Source organism: Coenobita brevimanus, chromosome 82 (assembly GCF_032717465.1).
Source record: "Coenobita brevimanus isolate Jiangsu-jjx chromosome 82, ASM3271746v2, whole genome shotgun sequence".
Taxonomy (NCBI): Eukaryota; Metazoa; Arthropoda; class Malacostraca; order Decapoda; family Coenobitidae; genus Coenobita; species Coenobita brevimanus.
This window is the reverse complement of record NC_137035.1, coordinates 7,705,012-7,730,731: the sequence shown is the minus strand read 5'-3', so window position 1 is coordinate 7,730,731 and position 25,720 is coordinate 7,705,012. Positions and strand designations below refer to the sequence as shown.

Below are 25,720 nucleotides of genomic sequence, written 5' to 3'. Positions count from 1 at the left end.
CCTATGGATTGTTTATATCAACCAATAATAATTAACCCATTTACTTATATACCTACTAAACACCCCCCACACTTTTTTTTTTCACAATTATTGAATTTCCACTGCGTTCCTACCTTCATTGTGTCAGGAGACACCAATTCCATTTTTACCAAGGAAGTATTGTACCCATACTATGTACACCTAAAACCTATATATATATATATATATGTATATGTAACCAGTACCATTGATGAAATCAGCACACTTCTCTAAACTGCTGACTTAAGCTATGGTTCCCACGCCCGCTGCTTGCTGTGAGTCAGTATGGGGCTAGACTTCTAACAAAGCACAGATATAGAAGTTCTCTCTGGAATAAACCTCCATTATACGTCACCTCAGATCTTTGGAATAAACCCGAGTGGGGAGTACAGGGCTATTGAAACAGGCGCAGGAGGAGAGTTAATGATGGTGAAGGATGTAGTCTCCTTGTGCTACAACCTAGAGCTGCTGGCTGCCGTGCCCATCACCCTTCCTGACTTTGCACGTCAGCTAGAGGACCTGCAGGGACTCCTGTCAGGTATTAAAGATCAACATCCCACAGACACATTTTGGTACCCACTCTACCTACTCATCTGCTGAAAACTGGATTATATTCGTTATCATTTCAACCATCTCCAAGATTCCTTCCCTAACCAAACACCTGCAGGCCGTTCACGAGTGAAACATGGGCTCTTTGATCTTGGAGAAGAAATTCTGAGCGGATTATTTGGTGTGGCGATGGCCCGTGACCTTTCTGGATTTAAGGAAGACTTGTTTCAATTAGCAAATGCTCTAGAGTCCCAGGAAAAGGTATTTGGTGTTCAACATTCTATGCTACAAGAGATAACACACCATTTTAATGATGTTACAAATACATTAAACTCTCATCTTAAATGTCGGGACCAACTGCCTAGCCCCGGGCTCCTACCCTCCTCATGGGGCAATGTAGGATTGGATGATGGATGGATGGATAAATAATTTTACAGGAATTCTTAAGCATGAAGTATCGAAGGTAAATATTGTATCAGAACTAATGTATGTAAAATTACATGCAGATAATTTGGAAGTTTCTCTGGACTCTCTTGTCTCCCAAGTTTCCAGTTTAATTTGTATTTTAGTCAATGCTGTCCATGGTCATGTCACCTTAGATTTAATACCTATCTCTGACCTTCGCTCTACTTTAGAATGGACTCACTCAACCTTCGACTTGTCTCCTGTGATTTTATTTTCTTCTTTGGAACACTACTACCCAATACTAGAGGCCACATTCCTTACTAGATATAATTGTTTATATCCCTCTTCGTTCTTCTATCACATTTGACCTCTTTCACATCGTTCCCTTTCCCTTCTGGTACAATAATTCCCTGGTACAAGCCTCTGTCTCTTCAGAGTACTTCCTTCTTTCCCATGTTCATCTTTATATCACCTTCTCTTCCTCCAGTGACCTGGACAGATGTGCCTTTCTCACACCCAACTCTCGAGTTTGTGCTGCATACCTCCTAACAATCTTTCCTGGGAGCGTTGCTCCTTGCGAATCTGCCTTAGTCTGTAACTTCTCAGTACGACCTGTCTGCACATTTGTTCCGGCCCCCAAGCTCCAAGTGCACCATGCTCATCTACATCACATCTGCTATTTCATTTTTAGTGTCTCAACTCCTGTCAGTCTTATTTGTCCAGGAACCCCTGTCCACTCACTGTCCGCAATTGGTTTGTATAAGGCCCCTGATTATTGTAATAAAGTCTGAGTCTGTAACAGCCCATGCTACACATCACTTCGCACTTCGCTCCCACAAATATGACATCTTCAAACCTATTAATACTACCTTCCATCTACCAACAGACAATCTTTCCATCACATCAGACAACCTACGTATGCTGAACTTTCTGAATCAGTCTAATTTCCTTATGAACCAGTTTTCTTCAGCCTTTAACCACTCCTGGGTACATCCAGTCTTTGTATTTCCTCCAGCAGTGTTCTGTCGTCTTGGATTTCTTGTAACTGTATGTATCCTATACTGCTATGTCAAGCAAATGGACAAAAGACTGCACGAGATCTGTGTGGCAACAAGGTTAGTGCGACAACCAAAACACCTGGAAACTGGTAGTTCTAGGTAACACTCATTATGATTCGTGAAGATGTGAAGATCATACTGGAGAGAAAGAGAGAGAGAGAGAGAGAGAGAGAGAGAGAGAAAAAAAAGGAGGGGGGGGATCCCTGTGCAAAACTGAAAGTTGAGCTAATGGAAACAAAGTGTAATAATATCAATATAATTACTACACAGTGAGTCAAGGACATGAAAACTAGTGAAATACAAATGAGATAAGGGAAGTGACTATTTGATCACCCTCAAATAGTGCCTTCTATGTAAGATAAACTGGAGTGTATAAAGTGGTGCATTCAGCTGCTATATTCCTCATAGAAGTATCATTGTGATTATTAATACTTACCATATATATATATATATTAAGAAATCCATTTGTAAATTTGACCGAACCTATATATGTATGCTACTACTACGCTTAGCATATACTCTATACCTAGTTAATTCGTGGCCTATACCAAGACAGAGCATTATTTACATTCTACTTTTGCATTTATTAGTACTTATAACCTTCCCTACCTTTCCAACATGGCCATGTATTGTATATATATTTCTCCCTTATTACATCCAACTTCTTACATTATAATATAATACCCTTTTTATTATCATACCCCCATGTAGTCCCCAGTTGACTGTATAGCCTATCAATTACATTCTTGCCACATTATGACTTCATGCCTCCACCGCTGTGTCAGGAGACACTCTTTTTAATGCAAGGGAAAATTGTTTGTAACCATTTGCAATAATATGTAGTATGTAAGTATTGCATGTAAGTGTATTGTGTGATCCAAGTAGGGCGCCAATGATCGCTTACTAAGGTCTGGCCTGATTCAAATTCTACTGAAGTCTGAGTTTAAGGGCACACCAGCCCTAGCTAGCTATCTCTCTGGCAGTTAGCAACGGCCTGGGGACGGATAAGGGTGGCGTTCATACGGCTGCTGTGTGAAGATACAAGGCGGTGCATAATATATTATCAGAAAACTACTCCATGACTTTGAATTCACCTACGACTGAAGTCAAGGGGGATTAACATTCTTAACACAATTTCCAACACTGTCACAATAAGTGGTTTCTCTAACAGTCAGCTTTGAAGAGACTTTTTATGCTGGATGTGTTAAATACAACATTCATAAACCCTCAGCGTGAATGAGTTGTCTTCCTAAGTTATTATTTAAAAAAAAAAATAAAAAAAAAAAAAAAAATCACATGGGGACAGCTGGAATAAACAAGAGTAAGAAAATGTCCCTGAACTGAAGGGGTAAATCGTACTGTGGCCAAATGCTGGACTACTGTTCCAGTGCATCTACCCCCCAGTTTTGGGATGTCCTTCACTTGCCACACCAAGGCACCATATAAAAAAGAAATAATCTATATTCAGGCAAACTTACCATGCTACTCAGATTATCAGCCTGCAGAAGAAACTGACATGCAGAAGAAGTGAAACATTAGCCAGCTGAGGAAAGTGGGAGTACAAACTGTGAGTGTGAAATAATACAGGAAGTTTTTTATCTATGATTGGAGAAATATACAAAACCTCTCACAGTTTAGGATTTTCAGCCAGCAGAAATCAGTGAAAAAGAGCTACAAGAAGTGAAATGCTGGGCAAACTTTTGTTCCCAATTGTCCATTAGGTTCTCTGGCAATACCAATGCACCTCAGGATAGCTACAGTACAGGCATTTTTTCAGTCATGGATGTGTACATGTACCAACATGTCACAACTTTCTCCATATAATGTACAGATCAATCTCACTGTACAAATGATCGTTATATGAACATTCGCTTATAAGGTCTTAACATTTTAGCACACTTATTAAAAATATATGACTGCCAATTTCACTTACACAATTACTATGAACCCCTATGAAGCACCATTTTCCAATAAAGCATCATGGATTTCATATAAGATTGCTGCAATCCCTATGTTCAACATAGAACTGACCATTATCTGATCAGTTTTCCACGAACGTAACTTGATCGTATAAAGAGCTTGAACTGTAGCTGGTACTGTAAATAGATGGAAAGGAAACAGGCAAATCAGCTTTACAAGTAGGTATGGAACATAAATAAGCAATCTTCTGTAATATATTGTGTCTTAACAGCAACACAAGATTATAAAAACCAAATCTTTAACAAGGATTTTTTGTTGCAATCTCAGCCTCATCTGGACATGAACCAATCAGACTGCAAGAAACCAATCACTTCAACTGGATGCTCCCACAGGTGCTTAGTCTGTTATGATGTGGTGCAAGAGGTGTATATGTTACGGTGTGGAGGCTGCTCTGCAGAGTGAGCATAGTGGACTACTTGAGAGCTGTATTTTACAATGTTACTGAAGCATACAAGGGTGACAGGAGTAGACTGTAGCACCAGTCGAGCAGGGCAGTACTCCCAAGGTGGATGGAAAGCTGATGACAGAGAGACCTGGAGCTTCCGTTTCATCAGCCCTCGGGACTAGTTCCTGACCATCCCCCTTTGCTGAACTTTTTCAGTGTTTCAGTAACACAGAGAATAGGACAGTATGCTTTCCAATACAAGTTTCTCTAACTGTCAATACCAATCTACATGCACAGTACACACTATACTTCCTTTTCAAAATTAAAAACGAGAAATGGCGCACATTAATCATGCCTTGGAGTTCCCGGGGAAGGGGGGGGGGTCCATAAATGCCCCCACCATCCATCCCTCTCCCAGTGATGACTCAACAAGCTGCCTGCAACCACTGTCTGATTCATTTCTTCTTAATTTCTGCAACATTCGTGGCCTTTCCCCTAACTTTCTCTCTGTTCAAAACCACCTCTCCTCCTCTAAACCTCACATTCTCCTCTTAACCAAGACTCAGATGTCTCAGGCAACTGACAGCAAACACTCTTCTGTATCCTCCTACTTTCTCTGTACTCATTTCAAAGCCAAAGGTGGCTGTTGTGTATATGTACACGACGACTTTTCTTGTTCTAGTGTTCCTCAAATTGATTCTTCTGAATCCTCTACTCTCTGGCTTCAGGTCACCTGTGATTCGCTGCCTAAATATACCTGTGCTGTTTACTTATCCGTGTATTCTACTGCCTATCCATCTATTGCCAACGCCTCAATCCCGTTTGGGGTGGCCACAAACAAATAGGCTCCACGTCGTCCTGTCCCCCGCCATTTCACTGCCCTGCTCCCAACTCACACCCCCCTCTCTCATATACCTCTCCACCCCATCCCTCCATCTCATCCTCGGCCTCCCCCTCCCTCTTCCCCCCTCCACCTCACTCACATACACTCTCTTCGTCAGTCTTTCACCCTCCATCCTCTCAACATGGCCAAACCACCTCAGTGTGTTCCTCATAACACTTCCTATCACATCCATATCCACACCACAACGCTCCTTTATATCCTCATTTGTCAGCCTGTTTCTCCATGTGACTCCACAGGCTCCTCTTAAATAACTCATTTCCACTGCTCTCACTCTTGACTTGTGTCCTTCCAACAATGTCCAAGCTTCACTTCCATCTGTTAGAGTTGGTATCACAATACTGTCATGTAGTAACTTTTTCACTTCCATGCTCACTTCCTTGTTTCTTATCACTGCTTTCAAAGAACCAACAACCTTTCTTCCCTGCTGTATCCTTTCAAGCACTTCACCCTCCAAACCTCCATCCTTACTCATCACACTACCCAAGTACTTAAAAGTACTCACATTTTCCAATTCCTCACCATCCAACCTCGCTGTACATTCACTGACTTCACCCCTCTCAAAGACCATCACTTTCCTCTTCCTTACATTCACCTTTAGATTCCGTTTCTTACACACTCTCCCAAACTCATCCACCAAGCCTTGCAGCTCCCCTTCGTCTTCACTCAACAACACAGTATCATCTGCAAACAACAGTACAGGGAGTTTCCAAACACTATCCTCTCTCACCAGGGCCACTCCAACATCCACTACCCTACCTTGTACCTCTCTTATTACCCCATCCATGAACAGATTGAACAACCATGGAGACATGACACATCCCTGTTTCAACCCAACCTCCAAAGAGAAAAATTCACTTAGTTCACCATCCACACGCACTGCAGCCTTATCACCATCATACATACTCTTCACAGCATTCAACAACTTCCCATCTACTCCATATATTCTCAATACTTTCCACAATCCTTGTCTATCCACCCTGTCATATGCTTTCTCCAAATCCATGAAAGCCGCATACAACTTCTTTCCCTTCTCTAGCAACTTTTCCACTAAAGATCTAAGAATGAATATCTGATTTACACAACCTCTTCCCTTCCTAAAGCCTCCCTGTTCTTCTCCAACTAATTCCTCTGTTCTTTCTCTAACTCTGTCAATAAGTATCCTACCATACACTTTTCCTATTATACTAAGAAGACAAATGCCCCTATTATTACCACACACTTCTTTTTCCCCTTTTCCTTTGTACAAGGGAATAATTATACCTGACTTCCAATCCTCCGGGACTCTACCTTCCTCCCAGGCCAACCTGCACATCTTCCACATCCGTTCTACCACTATCTCTCGCCCATGCTTCAGCATTTCACCACACACTCTATCAATTCCTGGGGCTTTCCCCAATTTGACTTTCTTCATTGCTTCCACGACTTCTATCCTACTGATTTCTTCCCGTCTTCTCACCTCCCTCCTTCTCCCAGCCATTCCCCAGCCACTTATACTCGCATTACTTCCACCCTGTATGTTCAACAATTCCTTAAAGTGTTCTCTCCATCTGCTCACTTTTTCTCCTTTCTCCGCTAGTAATCTACCATTTTTATCTTTCACTCCCCTGCTAACCTCACTTCCACCCTGTCTTACTCTCTTCACCTCTTTCCAGAACATCTTCTTACAGTCCCTCCACTTTACACTCAAATTCCTTCCAAATTCCTCATCCACTCTCTTCTTTCTCTTACTAATCTTTTCACCTCTCTCTTTCTTTCTACATATAACTCTCTCTTCCACCTCTCAACTTCTTCCACGCCCCTATTTCTCATCCATTCATTGTATGCTTTCTTCTTTTGTGCCACAGCCTGTCTCACCTCTTCAGTCCACCACGCTGTTCCTTGCACCCCCCTCCATCTTCTCTTCCTCCCACACACCACATCACATGCTGCACATATTTCTTCTGTAAATATCCTGGACACACCTTCCACGTCCCCCATCTGCTCCAATTCATATTTGACCAATCATTCCTCCACTTCTCTCTTATACTCTACCTTTTTCTCATCCTCTTGTAACCTTTCCACTCTCCTTGCAACTACTCCTTCCTCTTGTCTTTCCCTTCTTCTATTCCTCCATCTTACTTGTATCCTAATTCTGGCCACCACCAAGTAGTGGTCAGAAAGTCCACTCCCCCAACCTCTATAAGCTCTTGCATTCATTACACATCTTCGCATCCTTTCATCCACACACACATAATCATTGCCTTCCTTTCATTCAGTTCACCACCCACCCTTCTCATCACTCACCATGTATACCTATGGATCATTTTATGCCTAAAGAAGGTATTGGCTATCACCAACCCCCTCCCAGCACAAATGTCCACTAACGCACTGCCATTCTCATCTATCGCAGCAGGCACACCCCACTCACCAACTATTCCATCCACCTTCATACTCCCTACTTTACCATTCATATCACCGATCAAAAACACTCTCTCATTCCTTCCAAACTTTTCTACTATGAAAAATTCTTCAACTATCTTACTTCTACAATGGCACACATTCTATCCATTTCTCCTTTCTCTGAAATCTTCATTCTAGGAGATTTCAATGTTCACCACTACCTTTGGCTCTCTTCTCGTTTCACTGATCCACCTGGTAAATGTGCCTACATCTTTTCTATCCTTAATGACCCAGAGCAGCTTGTACAGCACCCTACCCATATCTCAGACTGCCTTGAGAAAACTCCAACATACCTGACCTCCTCCTTACAACTAATACTTCTTTTTACACTGTTAATCATTTCTCTCCACTGGGCTCCTCCGATCACAACCTATCGCTACAAGAGGCAGGGCGACGAACCTTGGCAGAATGCACCTGGAACACCTGAAATGTGCTTTCATTGGAAAACATAGCGTTTCTTCACTCATCCGATGTCCAGTGTGCATACTTCTTGGCAAACTGAATGCACTGCTTCTTCATGCAGTCAGTGAGAAGTGGTTTCTTGGCTGCGGTGCGGCTTGGCAAACCCAGCTCCTTCTGCAAGCAGTGTTGGATAGTTCAAATTGAGATGTCTTGCATCAGCTGGGGATGCATTCTCTTCAATTCTGCTGCTGTCAGTCAAGGATTCTTGATTACTTCTCTCGCATATCTGTACCTCTGGAAGTCGTCCTCTTCTTTCCACCGCCATGCCTGCGCTCTGGTACGACATCAGGTGGCAGGCCGCGCGCTGCAACAAGAATCTTCATGACAGTTGACTTTGCACGTCCAGTACATTCACAAATCGTGTTGATAGGGACATTATCCTGCCTCCATGCAATGATATGGACCCTTTCATCCCTTGAGCAGTACTTTCCAGGCATGACAACTCGACTCTAGGAAAATAACAGGGCAAAAGTAATGCATAAGAAAAAAGAGGGAGGTGCAAGCTTGCAGCGACGGGAACATATACTCCCACTCTCGCTTCTGGGCAAGCACTGACATGCTGAGTGTTTCACCACCTCCCGCCAACACCAGAGGAGTTGCCAGTTACTTCTTGCCCCAAAAATTCACTTGGTAGAGGTGGAAACACAAAGACAGACAACTCTCCTATGGCAATTCTGTGTGTAGGTCCTAAGTCAATTTGCAGTCGGTGTATCTTGGAAAGATCATATTGCATCTCTTGTAATATCTTCAAGAGATTAGGTGTGCTAAGCTGACTCCGTACCTTCTTTACCCCTGCACAGTCGTTGACTTTATACATGAGTTTTATTCACCTGTGTAGAATACAACTCTCATGTGGGGAGGCTCCCCACGTACAGCTCTTCCCAATATGATGGAGTCAAAGGCTTTTCACCTCATTAACTCTCCTCCTCTTACTGGCTCCCTTCAACATCTGTCTTTTTGCCACACTGTTGCATCTTTATCTCCATACTATAGCTACTTCAATGGTCACTGCTCCTCTGAATTGTCTGCTTGCATCCCTCCGCCTCTACGATAGGTGCGTAGCACCCGTCTAGCAACAAACTCTCATCCCTTTTCTGTCTAACTCTCTACTGCAAGAGTTAACCGGTACTCCCCAGTCTTCATTTATGCAACAGGTCAACTCTGGAATTGTCTCCCTCTATCTGTATTTCCTACTTTCTATGATCTCCAGTTTTTCAAACACAGTGTGTCCAGGCATCTCGAAATGAACAGATCTTGAATTTGGCTCGCTTTTGTTTTTCTATTTTGCGGGCTCCTAGCCTTTGGTTCCTCCTTCCTCGCATGAAAAAAAAAAAAAAAAAAAAAAAAAAAAAAAAAAATGCAGCCTGGCTAGGTGCACTTGTTTTCCTGGGTAGGATAGTTTCTGAGAAGTGGATGTCTGGTGATGGTTCATGATGCTATTTAACTGAAGGTTCAGGATGGCTGCAGTGGCTTTATGTTTATGCATGTGTATCTGAAGTTTAGTGTTGGGTGGAGGAGGAGGAAGTTGCTGAGACACTCTGTGTAGTGTTGGACATTGTTTATATCCGGCATTTTTGTGGAGTGGGTTCTGCAACATCAAGTTATAAAAGTGAGATGATGGGACTTGAAATGAAGTGATGAACTGTATGCCTCTCATACCCTGGTTTGGAAATACCATTTTTTTTTTTGTTTCTTGATGTGGGCAGTCTGTAATTGTAGTTTTACTGCATCACCATCATCATCTGGACCTCGTTTCCCACACTAGGGCACGGTGAGGAGTAGCAACATCCAGATGGCCCAAATTTGCCCAATCTAATGGGCCATGCTTCCTTTCACTCACCATTCAAACCTTCGGAATCCAGCCTCTTTCTGGTATGCCAAAAACATTCATCACATTCTGTAACTTCACATAAACATATCTGATAAGAGTCAATAGGGATGCAGTCACATTAAAAAGGAGTGCCAAATTTCTGATCAAGTGCTTCTCTTCACAATATTTATCCACCCAGCTCGATCTCGTCAGTCCCCTAGCCTCACTGTCTTCCAAGCCTCTCTTCCTCAAACACTCATCCACCATATCTCTCCACCTTCTCCTTGGCCCACCTTGCCTCCTCCTTCCTTCAAATTAACTCAGATATTCCTCTCCATCCTTCTTTCCTTCCATTCTCTTCTGTCTTTCCTTCATTCTTTCCTTGTCCTTCTGCCTATGGGTGACTTTACACTCCCTCTTCTGTCTTTCTTTCCTTCATTCTTTCCACTTCCTTCAGCCTGTGGGTGACTCTACACTGAATGACAATCCAAATGGTTTCCTGCGCACCAGGAAACCATTTACTACGCTGGGTGGTAACCATAAAACCAAATTTTGGCAACTGGTGGTTTAGTGGGTAATTATTGCACTCCAATCGGATTGAGCCGGTGAAGGTTTATATCCAAGGAGTGGTTGGGGTTGACTGCTCATGTAATGCCACTCAGGGATGAGTGAGGCTGGTCACTCTCATCTTAAATGTCGGGACCAACTGCCTAGCCCTGGGCTCCTACACTCCTCATGGGGCAATGTAGGATTGGATGATGGATGGATGGATACCTTTTTCACCACTCTATTGTTATCCATTCTCTCCACATGACCATACCATCTCAGTACACTCTCTTTGATTCTGGTGTCCACAGCCTTACTTACTCGACATCTTTCACAAATCACATTATTTCATAACCTACACACTCTCCGCACTCTACATACATTCCTCAGCAGTCCCATCTCCACTGCTCTCACTCTTGATTTTTCATTTTCATGCCACACCATAGTCTCACATCCATATGTTAAAGTTGGCACTAACAATCATTCATGTAAGCCTCACGCAGCTGTAACATGCAAGCTTCTGAAGAGAGAAGCCTGTATTGTACACTGGAAATATATTGGATGGACTCAAGCCTCTGTTTCTTATGAAGGCCTTCATTGCACCAGCTAGCCTACTTTCCTTTTCTGTGTCACTCTACTTTCAACTTCTTTTGCACATTTTCCTCTCTTTTCTGTCACTGTACCCAGTTATTTGAACTCTCACACCAAACCCAGTCTCTCTTCCTTGACTGTAACATCACACTGGGAGTCACCTTCTCTCTCAACAACCATCACTTTACTCAATTCTACATGTACTCTCAAGGCATGACAATCACAGACATCAGCAAAACTCTGCAGTAGCCTACCAAGCTCTTGTCTGGTATTTGCATGTAGTACTGCATCATCAGCATACAACACATTTGACATATTCCACCCATCACCAATCATTATCAATGCCATCCCCATCTCCATTACTCATGTTTTTACTTCTCTCATCACTACATCCATATATACAGGTTATCCCTTAATTCACGCGAACTTTTTTCACGCGATTTCGGTTATCCACGAATTTTTTGTACAATAATTAAAACAAAATTATAGTATTCAAATAAGTAATTTCAATATATAAGGGAAATAAATAAAATATAAAAAATGCCTACCTGCTGCCCGTGTGCACACACATATGTATGTGTGTGTGTGGGAGCCTGGGAGATCGGTCTACCACGCACCACACAGTTAGTTTGAATCCGACTTGCAAATCGTTATTTGTGGCTTATTTTTCTGCCTTCCAGTAATTGCATGCCTTGTCTGTCAACATGGGGCATAAGCGTAGTGCTAGGGATGCATGTGGTAACACACCAAAACTGACTTGTAAAGTGATGCTGCTGACAGAGAAAGTTAAAGTGTTGGACAAACTTTAGGGAGGAATGTCGGCGACAGATCTCCGTCAGGACGATTCCCCGTCATTTATTTACATACCAGTTTATTTAGCAAGTACAGTACACTAGTTTTTTACTTATATGAGTTATAAAATCCCCCTGAAAATTAGTTATTAAAGTATTAATTAATCAATAATAAGTATATTAATAGAATGACAGGGAATTGTCCATGTTTTGACGGTGAATTGTTTTGATGATGAATTGTCTCAGAACCGTATGTTTGGGGTGAGTCAACTGTTCATACAATAAAGAAGGAGAACGTAGCATACGGAAGACATTGAGGGCTAGTGCACCAGACTGCTAAAGTGTCTCCACCTACCCCTGTGAATTGTCTTGTAACCTTATGTTTGGGGTGAATGAGTCAACTGTTCATACAATAAAGAAGGCAGAATGTAGCATACGGGAGGCAGTGAGGGCTAGTGCACCAGACTGTTGAAGTCTCCACCTACGCCTGTGCATGTCAGGTTTCAGTTTTAAATTTGTTACATTTTTGTTGTTTTTAATACTTAATGCTAGTTTATAAGGTGTATGTATTGCATAAACAGTATTATTCAGATGTAATATATGTATAGACATGCGTAATTATGTGCACACAAGGGCAGAACATATACGCGAATTTACCACATACGCGAAGGGTCTGGGAACCTAACCTTCGCGTGAATTAAGGGCTTACCTGTATATTGAACAACCATGGGAACATCACACAACCTTGTCGCACGTCCACACTGATCATGAACCATTCACTGAGATGCCCATTTACCCTTACACATGCTTCATAACCATCATACCAACTCTTGACAGCACCTAGCTGCTTACCATCTACACCGTACATGTGAAAAACCTTCCGCAATCCTTCTCTGTCTCTTTTGTCATATGCTTTTTCCAGATCCATGAATGCCATAAACACCTTATAATCCTTCCCACAAGCCTTCTCCACTATGTATCTTACTGCAAATATTTTATCCACACATCCCCTGCCACTCCTAAAGCTATCCTGTTCATCACTCACTAGGACTTCTGATATCTCTCTTACTTTCTCTATAATAATTCTTCCGTATACTTTCCCTACCACACTCAATAAACTTTTGTCACAGTAAGTCTTGCACTCACTTCGCTCACATTTATTTTGAACAGGGCCTACTTACTTATCCCCAACAAGCACTTCATTCCGCTCTCTCCACTACACTTAATCATCTCTGCATACACCTCATCAACCCCAGCTGCTTTCCCATTTTTCAGCCGCTTCACAGTGCTCTTCACCTGTGCGAATGTCACATTTCCTGGCATTGCATTTCTTCTATGCACACCCCAAGAAACCAATCATTTTTACAGTGGCTCTGCTCTCTCTATTCCCATTCATCAAGTTTTCAAAATATTCTTTCCATCTGGTCCTTGCTTCATCCTCTTTAGTTAATAATCTACCACCTACACCCTTCACACCTTCACATTTCTTTCCGCTGTCACTTCCACATTTCTGCACTTCTTTCCAGAATAACTTCCTATTTCCAGAGTACAGGTAAGCCCTTAATTCATGCAAGGGTTAGGTTCCCAGACCCTTCGCGTATGTGGTAAATTCGCGTATATGTTCTGCTCTTGTGTGCACATAATTACGCATGTCTATACGTATATTACATCTGAATAATACTGTTTATGCAATACATACACCTATAAACTAGCATTAAGTATTAAAAACAACAAAAATGTAACAAATTTAAAACTGAAACCTGACATGCGCAGGCGTAGGTGGAGACTTCAACAGTCTGGTGCACTAGCCCTCACTGCCTCCCGTATGCTACATTCTGCCTTCTTTATTGTATGAACAGTTGACTCATTCACCCCAAACATAAGGTTACAAGACAATTCACAGGGGTAGGTGGAGACACTTTAGCAGTCTGGTGCACTAGCCCTCAATGTCTTCCGTATGCTACGTTCTCCTTCTTTATTGTATGAACAGTTGACTCACCCCAAACATACGGTTCTGAGACAATTCATCATCAAAACAATTCACCGTCAAAACATGGACAATTCCCTGTCATTCTATTAATATACTTAATATTGATTAATTAATACTTTAATAACTAATTTTCAGGGGGATTTTATAACTCATATAAGTAAAAAACTAGTGTACTGTACTTGCTAAATAAACTGGTATGTAAATAAATGACGGGGAATCGTCCTGACGGAGATCTGTCGCCGACATTCCTCCCTAAAGTTTGTCCAACACTTTAACTTTCTCTGTCAGCAGCATCACTTTACAAGTCAGTTTTGGTGTGTTACCACATGCATCCCTAGCACTACGCTTATGCCCCATGTTGACAGACAAGGCATGCAATTACTGGAAGGCAGAAAAATAAGCCACAAATAACGATTTGCAAGTCAAGCATGGTTCGACCGTCGGATTCAAACTAACTGTGTGGTGCATGATAGACCGATCTCCCAGGCTCCCACACACACATACACACACACACATACATATATGCGTGCACACGGGCAGCAGGTAGGCATTTTTTATATTTTATTTATTTCTCTTATATATTGAAATTACTTATTTGAATATTATAATTTTGTTTTAATTATTGTACAAAAAATTCATGGATAACCGAAATAGCGTGAAAAAAGTTCGCGTGAATTAAGGGATAACCTGTAGTTTGCATTTATTTTTCTTCCTAGATCATCATTTCCCTCCTCCTTTTTCCTCTTCACTAGTCTCTTTACGTGCTTCTTGCTCTCAATATATTCAGTTTTTATTTTAACTGAACTCCTGTCCTGTAACCACTCTAGCCAGTTTTTCCTCTTTTCCTCCACTGCTCTCTTAACTTCTTCATCCCACAATGCCGTACCTTTTTTCTTTGTTGTTATTCTTGTCACACCACACACCGCTTTAGCATTCCTAACTAAGCAATCCCTATATGCACTCCACAAGCTGTTCAGATCCATTTCACTCCAATTCACTAATTCTAAGTCCTCCCCTACTTTGGTCCTGAATTCATCTCTCATTTCTTTGATCCTCAGCTCCTCAACTTTCAGTCTTTCTCCCTGACTGCTCCTCTCTCTCCTGGTCCACCTCACTCCTCTCAGCTTGATCTTGCATATCACAATCATATCATCTGACAGACCCCCACATCAACCTCTCATGGCCCTCGTATCAACAACCTTTCCCAGCATCGACTTCTCTATGAGCATGCAATCAATCAGGCTCCTTACAACCCGATCCCCGTTCCCTCTTTACCATGTATATTTATGTGCATCTTTGTGTTTGAAATACGAGTTACAAATGCACAACCTCCTTTCCTGACACATATCTTTAAGTCACTTCCCATTATCATTTTCTCCTGGTATTCCATTACAACCCATTATATTATCCTCAGGACCAGTGCCTACTGTTCCATTCATATCGCCCATTAAGGTCACTCTATAGCTCCTAGGCATTTCTCCCACTGCTTCATCAAGCTAATCCCAAAACCTGTCTGCCTCTCTCTCACTCCTGTCGTCACACAGTGCATATGCTACAATCACAGCCACTTCCACCTTCTCCAACTTGAATTTGACATATACAGATCTTGGGCTGTCACATTTGTAATCTCTCATTCCACTCTGCCACACCTCATTCATCGACACAGCAACTCCTTCCTTGCATCTTCCTCGTCCATTCATGCTCGATCTTACACATTTCACACCCTTCCACCCCTCCACTTCACACCCTTTCATCTTTGTTTCACACAATTACATCACGGCATATCTCGCACTCCTGAACACATTCACCACTTCCACCCTCTTGCTCTCATCATTCACACCTCTCACATTCCACATGGCCATGCGTATCTGCCCACTTGGATGGGGCCTTGGGCAGGTATTAGGCCCTACAAGGCTCTCTAAAATATTTGCCATGATTAAGTGATTTTAGATCAGGGAATCTGGGGGACACTTAACCCAGTCAAAAACCCTGGTTATGTGGTTACCACCCAGTGTAGTACATGGTTTCCTGGGTACAGGAAACCATTTGGCTTGTCACTCAGTGTAGGAGCCATAAGGCATCCTACATTTGAGTGTGTGGATGATCGGTGTCCCCATCCACTTGTTATTATTTTTCAAGCTTTATTTTGTATCTTTCTGAAACTTATCCATATTTGTGTTGATTAAGTTTGGGGCACAGCTTGGGCTAGCATAATTCACTGATATAATAATGACATACAGACAATACAGGTATTTAAAGATTTTCTCCATTGTGAAAAGGTAGTGCCTGTGAGTGTTTCTAGGGCATCAAGTTTATGAGATGGCACTGAACTAACATTATATGTACGGTGAGAAAATGTCATGATAGTGTCCAAAGTTAGCCCATGAATACTTGGGTGTTTCCCCAATGACAGAGGTTGGTTAAAGAGGGAAACTTGAGAGTGTATTTGAGATTCACATATGTCTGGAGGTAAGAGGGCAATGGATAATTGCTTCAGGTGGTTCTACACTGAGCAGCAAGCCTCATGGTTTCCTCTAACACAAAACCATCTATAATGGTGAGTGGTGATCATATAACCAAATAACGAGGTGATGTGGAGACTACTGTGATGCCCTTTAGCTGGATGGAGAGATGCAAATGTGGCATTCATCCAACAACCAAACCCCCAAACACTTTCCCCATGTATCACTGAAATGAAGCGCTGTCTACCAATGGGGGAACATCAGTTCACTGCTATGGTCTGCCCTAAAAGAGCCTTTGTGTGCCTGCAGTTGATGGGCCTGCTTTACTAGACAGAACAGGGTTACTTAACAGCTACTACTAATACCACTATACTACTATAGTCATGGCGCATGACTCTGAGGTTGTCATTATCATACTCTGGCAACCTACCATTTAAAAGTGCGTCCGATTTTGTATTGTATTATACATAAATCATATTATAATTCATGAGCTTATCATACATGATTACTATTATACACGAATCACATGCGTCTCATATTATACATGAAATCGGACACGCTGTTGAGGCGTAGGTTGCCAGGGCACGATAATAACAACCTCAGAGTCACGCGCCACGACTATAGTACTACTACTGCTACTATTACATTATTACTACTACTACTACTATTACAACAACTACAATGTTGATGACTACTACTACTCCTACTGTACTACTTCCATACTACTAATACTACTACTAATCGGGATGTGTCTTGGTACTATTTCAAAAAATGTGTAACAGGATATGCCTTCATACTACTGTATGTTAAAAAATGTTTATGTCTGTTGCTGCTAGCATGTTTTTTAATGTTAGCTGTGTCTTGTTGAAGCTATCTAGAATGAGTTACGTCAACATGGAGAGGTGTGTATTGGATCAGTTTTTACGTTAAATCCAAGTTGGGATTCAGATGTGAGGATGGGTGATGTTTTAAGAATAATCTTTCCATGATTTTGGATGGCATGCAAAGCAATGACACTGGTCTATATGATGCAAGACTATTGGGAGATTTGTGGTCTGAGAAATAATAAAAATAACAATAATCTGGTCTTCTGTTTCTTAAAAATGCAACTTCTTCCAAAGAAATACACTGAATCTCGAAACATTCTTGCTGCTACAATTACAAGACCTGTGATATTATTCATATACAACACAAACAATCTACAGTGTATAGGGATGCTGACTGCTTTCCTCTAAATATCTGATCTCTCGCTGTGAGTCCAAAAGCTGAAAGTTTCATCATGCATTTACTGCCATGATATGCTGTGAGTCCAAAGTTGAAACTCTCATCATGCATTTACTGCCATGATGCCAAGGTGTTTTAACCCCTTAACCGCGGGGCGTCACTTTCGTGACGCTCGGCTACAATGGATCATACCGCGGGGCGTCACTTTTGTGATTCTGTGTTATTTTGAATCATCCCGGGCTCTCAAGTGGTGGCTTGTATCATATATCAGTACTGCCAATGTCCAACACTAGTCAGCACTCCAAATCTCATCTGTACTCCCATCCATTGTTGACATTTTAGCTATTTTAACCCCTTCCTGACTCCCCTCCCTACCTGCCCTCCATTACCCTCTCCTCTCACCTCCCACGCCGCGCTGCGCTACGGAAATTTCCCCCTTCTCTTTCCACAGATTTCATCCGTTGAAATAAGGCCTATGCCCTATATTTTTCTATCTATCTATCTATTGCCAGACGCCTCAATCCCGTTTGGGGTGGCCACAAACAAATCGCCTCCAAGTCGCCCTGTCCCCCGCCATTTCACTGCCCTGCTCCCAACTCACACCCCCCTCTCTCATATACCTCTCCACCCCATCCCTCCATCTCATCCTCGGCCTCCCCCTCCCTCTTCCCCCCTCCACCTCACTCACATACACTCTCTTCGTCAGTCTCTCACCCTCCATCCTCTCCACATGGCCAAACCACCTCAGTGTGTTCCTCATAACGCTTCCTATCACATCCACATCCACACCACAACGCTCCTTTATATCCTCATTTGTCAGCCTGTCTCTCCACGTGACTCCACAGGCTCCTCTTCAATAACTCATTTCCACTGCTCTCACTCTTGACTTGTGTCCTTCCAACAATGTCCAAGCTTCACTTCCGTACGTTAGAGTTGGTATCACAATACTGTCATGTAGTAACTTTTTCACTTCCATGCTCACTTCCCTGTTTCTTATCACTGCTTTCAAGGAACCAGCAACCTTTCTTCCCTGCTGTACCCTTTCAAGCACTTCACCCTCCAAACCTCCATCCTTACTCATCACACTACCCAAATACTTAAACGTACTCACATTTTCCAATTCCTCACCATCTAACCTCGCTGTACATTCACTAACTTCACCTCTCTCAAAGACCATCACTTTACTCTTCCCTACATTCACCTTTAGGTTCCGTTTCTTACACACTCTCTCAAACTCATCCACCAAGCCTTGCAGCTCCCCTTCGTCTTCACTCAACAACACAGTATCATCTGCAAACAACAGTACAGGGAGTTTCCAAACACTATCCTCTCTCACCAGGGCCACTCCAACATCCACTACCCTACCTTGTACCTCTTTTATTACCCCATCCATGTACATCCTATATTTTTACCCAATAATATATACCAAAAAAAAACAGGTAAGTGATAGTGTTATACTCCAGAAATTGCCTAATTATCACCTGACAACACCTCACGTGCATTCATTCGCTACATTACCACGGTAATTTCCCCTTTGATTTATGCCTTGTAATCGATGTCTGTAATAAAAATATATATCAGAAAGGAAGGGAGAATCCTAATTGACATTTACAGTCACCTGGAACTACCTATTTCTATATTTATTGCCGAGATTTTCTACCTATAAAAAATTAGCATGTAAGTTAGCAGCAGTAAGCCTAAAGTGTCATTGTCAACCCTTCCCTTCTCAGATAATTTACCCCCTTCTTGACTCCCCTCCCTACTTGCCCTCCATTACCCTCTCCTCTCACCTCTCACGCCGCGCTGCGCTACGGAAATTTCCCTCTTCTTTTTCCACAGATTTCATCCATTGAAATAAGCCCTATGCCCAATATTTTTACCCAATAATATATACCAAAAAAAAAAACAGGTAAGTGATAGTGTTATACTCCTGAAATTGCCCAATTATCACCTGACAAAACCTCACGTGCATTCATTCGCTACATTACCACAGTAATTTCCCCTTTGATTTATGCCTTGTAATCGATGTCTGTAATAAAAATATATATCAGAAAGGAAGGGAGAATCCTAATTGACATTTACATTCACCTGGAAGTACCTATTTCTTTATTTATTGCCGAGATTTTCTACCTATAAAAAATTAGCCTGTAAGTTAGCAGCAGTCAGCCTAAAGTGTCATTGTCAACCCTTCCCTTCTCAGATAAGCCGCAGCATTTAGTTCCTTGTCCTCCACTGCAGAGACAACATGTCGCACTCGCGCCCCGCCATTCCTGCCGCTTCTGCGCCCATTGCAAAGGGCCCCGTGACCTCTACCCCCAAGAAAAGTGTTGAGGCAAGCAGGAAAGGCCTCAGTGACTCTGCAGTGGCACGAGAACTTGCTGAATTGTCGATGATAATAATGGACAGCGATTTTGACGATTCCGGTGAATCGTGTGATGAGCCGGGTGAACTTATCGCGCCAGAAACAGCGACAACAAGTGCTCCTACCAGTGAATCTGTGTGTAGCTCCAAGGGAAAGGAGCCTTTAGTGCAGGAAGGAAAAGAATTTGGGAAGGGAGTGAAAAGGCGGCGTGTTAGCCCCAGAACAATGCCCCCACGTGACCCAGCCCGCCATGAGTCACGAGATCATTCACCTCCCCGTTCCCCAAGCCCCGCTTTACTCATCTCGTCATCATCGTCGGCTGAGTTATCTCCGGAGTCTTCGTCGTCGGAGTCACCACCAGCATCAACAGTGAAGGCCGGCCGTAGAGGTAGAGGTAGATCTAATAGAGTGAGAAGTAGTGTAGCTAGTAGGGTAAGGGCTGCTAGTGCTGTACGGCAACCTAGGGTCAGTGCGAGTGACCTTGACCGTGATAAGCCTCCCTCTCAGCCAACCTCCACCACCACCACCACCACCATCCCTCCACCGCCACGCCAGGGAATCCTGGACGCCTTCGCGTGGACGGAAGGGTCAGATTTTGTCCCCGAAAACCTGGTTTTCGATGAGAGCTCGTCAGGAGTTCAGCCTGCCTTCACTATGGACGAAAATGCTGAGTGTGTCGACTACCTTTTGGCCTTCCTAGATGACGAAGTCATGCAGCACATATGTGATGAGACTAACAGGTTCGAATCACAACGTGCTGCTAGTGGTACAGGTGCAGCCAAGATGCAACAGTGGACCATGCTGGGAGTGCAGGAGCTGTATGTGTTCTTTGCCCTCATGCTTCTTATGCCACACTCCAAGAAGCATGAGTTGGAAGAATACTGGTCCATGGACCCCTTACTACCCTCACCGACCTTCAACAAGTACATGGCCAGAGATCGCTTCCGGAACATCATGGGAAACCTGCACTTTGCCGATAATGATGTACCTTCCCAAACCGACCCACTCTGGAAGATCCGGGAGATTCTGAACAGAATGAAGGATAAGTTCATGTCATTCTTCCACCCATTTCAGAAGGTTGTCATTGATGAGTCCTTGGTTCTGTTCAGAGGACGTCTTCGGTTTGTCCAGTACATTCCAAGCAAACGCCATCGCTTTGGAATTAAGTTCTTTGTACTGTGCGACTGTAAGACGGGGTACATCCTTGACTTCGTCATATATTCAGCCAGCACTGTCGATCGAGATAAAACACGGGCTTCTCAGGCTGTGTAGTGAAAGTGCTCCTAGAAAAGTATTTTGGTGAGAATCATGTGCTGTATACAGACAACTACTATACAGCACCGAAACTTGCCAAATACCTTTCTGAGCACGGCATTGGCTCCTGCGGCACTGTCAAAAGTAATCGTGCCAACTTCCCCAAATTCCCAGAGGCAGGAAACTCGCAGCGAGGAGACGTGCACCTACGCAAGTCTGAGAAGATGCTGGCAATACGGTGGCATGACAAGAGAGTCGTGCACATGCTCACCACCGTACATAAGGGAGAGATGAGAGACAGTGGGAAGGTCGACCGTAGGACAGGCGAACCTGTGATGAAACCTGATGCTGTGTTGGACTATAATATAAACATGCGGCTGGTGGACAAGTCCGACATGATGATTGGTGAGATCGACTGCCTCAGGAAGAATACTAGGTGGTACAGGAAAGTTTTTCTGCATCTCATAGATATGATGATGCTGAACGCCTTCATCCTGTACAAGATGAAGGTAAAGCCACCCAAGTCCTTCTCCCTGAGGTTGTTCGCCAGGACTTGTGTCCAGCAGCTGCTGGAAAAATATGGTAAGGTGCAAGCAGCAACTCCAAGGCGCCATCCAGTTACACTTCCCGACCGACTTGAGCAGAGGGCGTATATGGATCGGCACAGACTTGAGCTAATGCCTGCCACAGGGAAAAGGAAGGCTGCGATTCGCAGGTGTCAGGTATGTGCGCATACCACACGCCGCACACCTGAGCATAAACGCACCTCTTGGCAGTGCGCTGAATGCCAGGTTCCCCTCTGTGTAACCTGCTTCTTCGATTATCACAGCCAGAAGCAGTTCTAACAGTGCAAGTGTGGAAGCAGAATTATTTGGAAATAATGTGTAAATAGCAGGTGAAAGCAATGGATGTTCAGTTCATATGATTGAACAGTGTACTATAGTTTCATCTTACTGAAAGTGACAGTGAATAACATATTGTAAGTAAAATAGAAGGGTAAATATTGAAAATAGAATAGAAAACGTAAATAGTAATGTAAGTAATTAGTAATATAAGAATATGAGTACAAATAATTTATGTTATAACAGTGAGAGTGAATCCGTGGCTCTCTACGTATTTTACTGACTGAAAAATAGAATGACTTCAGTGACAATAAAATAATGACTGAATGAAACTTATGGAGAAAGACTCCAGATCTATATAAGTGTGATATAGTAATAGAAATATAAAGTGTGAGGGGTTTTATGAATAATAAATGACAGAGTGCCTAGAGCGAACTAGCGCAAGTGTGGCGATCAGACGCGCTCGTAATTTCCATTGCTTTCACACTGTTTTTTTTTTTAGTATGGATCCCAAACTACTTGAAAATGGTAGAATAGTGTTTATAGTGTTTGTATCTGGCTGTGGTAATCATATAACGGGTTGTCGGGAAGTGTAAAGTGGAGACTTAGTTACCCTACTTCAGAGGTCTCCACAAGTCCTACGGAAACTGACGAAGGCTCAACAATCATTCCAGGAGAAAGCTGAAGGTATGTGCTATAAGCATATATAATTTTATTATTCTAGGACTAATAACTGATTTTTAGCAAATATTTTTTGAGAGTCTGTCGGAGCCCAAATAACCCCGCGGGACACGCAAGTAATTGGTAAACAAGCCCGCGGTGTAGGGGTTAAGTGAGTATTTGTACCTTGGTCTAGTTCCACTCCTTTTGAGCATTCTGTGTTTTTGGTCATTTGCTGCACGTGTTGTAAGATGAATGACTCTGTTTAAAGGATTTACATTTTTGTAAACATTTCAGCATGGCATTTATAGCTATGCAATGAAGGTTCTATAACGATATCTGCATTTTGGTCTAGTTCCAATCCTTCTGAACACTGTGTTTTCAGGCCATTTCTGTGCTTGTATTAATAAAATCTCCTAGGAGTAAAAAGTTCCTCTCAATGTGAAATTTGGTTCCTAACTTCTAGAAGTACTCCTAAAAGTTACTTTCAACTCCTAAGTTTACTCGTAAAATTGCTAAAAAGTAAAAGTCCTCCACAAGAAATTTTAAGGAGTTAGTAGGGCTTTTAGTGACAGTAAACACAGTAGCTGTGTCCCTCAAACACCAAGAGACAAGACAACATAGACCATGGCTGACCAACACCACCCACCACGCAGAAATTTTCGAGCTCGGAAGGATGCATTTATGGAATATGATGATCAAGAACTTGTAAGAAGGTACCGTTTCGATCATGAGGGCATTCTGTTTATTACTGATTTAGTAACAAATGTACTGGAAAGGCCCACACATCGAAACCACCCTCTCACACCTGAGATGAAAGTGTTGATACTATTAAGGTACCTTGCAACTGGAAAAATGCAGCAGTGTAATTGTGATGACTTTGGACCATCGCAGCCATCAGTGAGCAATGTGATCACGGAAACACTCTATGCTCTAACTGCTCCACATATTGTTATGAGGTTTGTGAAGTTCCCTCGTACACTCCCTGAACTACAAAGAACTGAAAGAAAATTCAGGCGAATTGCTGGCCTTCCTGGGGTAGCTGGTGTGACTGATGAGACTCACATACGAATTGTGGCACCAAACCAGTATGAAGAAGTGTATGTGAATAGGAAAAATTACCACAGCATGAACATTCAGTTGGCATTTGATAGTGATTATAAAATACTGGATGTGGTTGCAAGGTGGCCTGGATCAACACATGATGCCCGAATTTGGCAAGAAAGTGGACGAGAGGAAGCAGCATTCACGGCATTTGCAATCTCAGCCCATGGATGCTTTTTCATGTCCGAGGTGTTCCCTGGGCCAAATTTCCCTTTTATCATTCTTTTTCTTTCTCCAATGCCTCCTGCCAGCACGAGACACTCTTCCTCCGTCCAGTTTCTCTTTCTCCGGAATTTATCTGCAGCCATGGTATGTAGAAATTGTGCCATTGTTGATGGTCACTGTACCACGTGTACACACAATGCCCCAATGGTAGCAGGCACGATCAGCTGACCACACTATGTGTTTACATTTTATCCATTTTATTGACATTCATAAAAAATCATAATATATGATCAAATAGATGTTTCTATATATAAAAACTAGTTTTTCATTTTTAAACTACAGGTACTTACTGATACTCTAAGGCTTTCTAATGGTAATTTACTAAATATATTAAGCAGAGATTCTTTGTGTTGGTAACACTTCATGGTAGGAGCGAAATTACTACTACGAGTCCTCCTAGGAGGAACTTTTAGAAACAACTCTCGTCTACAACAACTTTTAGTAGTAATTTTAGGAGTACTCCAAGAAGTTTTTATTAATACCAGCCCTGGTACATGCTCTGAGGTTACTGGCTCTGCTTAAAGGGTTCCCATTGGTTCTGCTCAAAGGATTCACATTTTTGTGAAAATTTCAGCACTGCATTTATTGCCATTAGGCCAAGGTGTTTTAAGTGTATATCTGCATTCTGGTATGGACCCATTCCTTTTAAGCATTCAATGCTTTTGGTCTTTTGCTGTGCCTGGGAGGTGAAAGACTCTGCTTAAAGGGATTCATGCTTTTGTGGTTTCCTAACATATAACAGTTTATTAGGTTGTTTGCTATATCCATCTTCCTGGGGATAGCTCCATCGCTGTCTTGTAAGACTTCACGAGTGTGATGGAGTTAAAGTGAAAGAATATGGGTAGGTGTGGAAGTGGAAGTTGTAGCCTTATGGTTAAATCACTCACCCTGAGATAGCTGTATGATGTGCGTTTTAACTCACTAACAGCCTGGCTCAGCTGGGAGTGTGTGCGAGATGAGTAGATGATTTTTGGAGGAGCTGTGAAAAAGGAAGAACAGCAGTAAGTAATCATAATAAGCTTCACTCATTCATCATCTAATCCAGTTTTGCCCCACGAGAAGCATAGAAGCTTGGGGCTAGGCAAGTTGGTCCTGACATTTAGGATGAGGGTGACCAGCCTCATTCATCCCTGAGTGGCATTATGTGAACAATAAACCCCAACCACCCCATGGATATAAACCTGCACAGGCTCAATCTGATTGGAATGCCTGTATTACCCACCAAACTACCAGGCACCATAATTTGGTTATATGGTTACCACACAGCATAGTAAATGGTTTCCTGGTGTACAGAAAACCATCTGGCTTGTCACTTGGTGTACAGTCGCCTACAGACAGAAGGAAGAGGAAAGAATGAAGGAAAGAAAGATAGAAGAGGAAGGATGGAAAGAAGGGAGAGAGGAATGGGTAGGCACCTGAGAGCAGCATTATATTGAGTGAGTGGATGGTGAGCGCCTCCACCAACCACTTAATAATAATCACCACCATCATCATCATCATCCAGATCTCCTTTCCCACCTTGGGGCAGGGTGAGGACTTAATAACAACAGTGATGATAATAATAAAAATAATAATAATAAAAATAACAATAAATGCATACATACATACATACAGTAAAAAGTCCTATAATCTGAATGGCTGAGGACCAAGAGTCTTTCA

At 42.5% G+C, this 25,720-nt stretch overlaps 1 protein-coding gene across 1 annotated transcript in view; it reads right to left on the bottom strand.

The window, feature by feature from the left end:
* Positions 1-25,720, bottom strand: part of LOC145409678 (uncharacterized) — a 631,921-nt gene that overhangs the window by 544,944 nt on the left and 61,257 nt on the right. Inside the window, exon 3 of the mRNA XM_080280029.1 lies at positions 24,949-25,040. Coding sequence (XP_080136155.1) covers positions 24,949-25,040 — 92 coding nt within the window. The remainder of the gene's footprint in view (positions 1-24,948; positions 25,041-25,720) is intronic.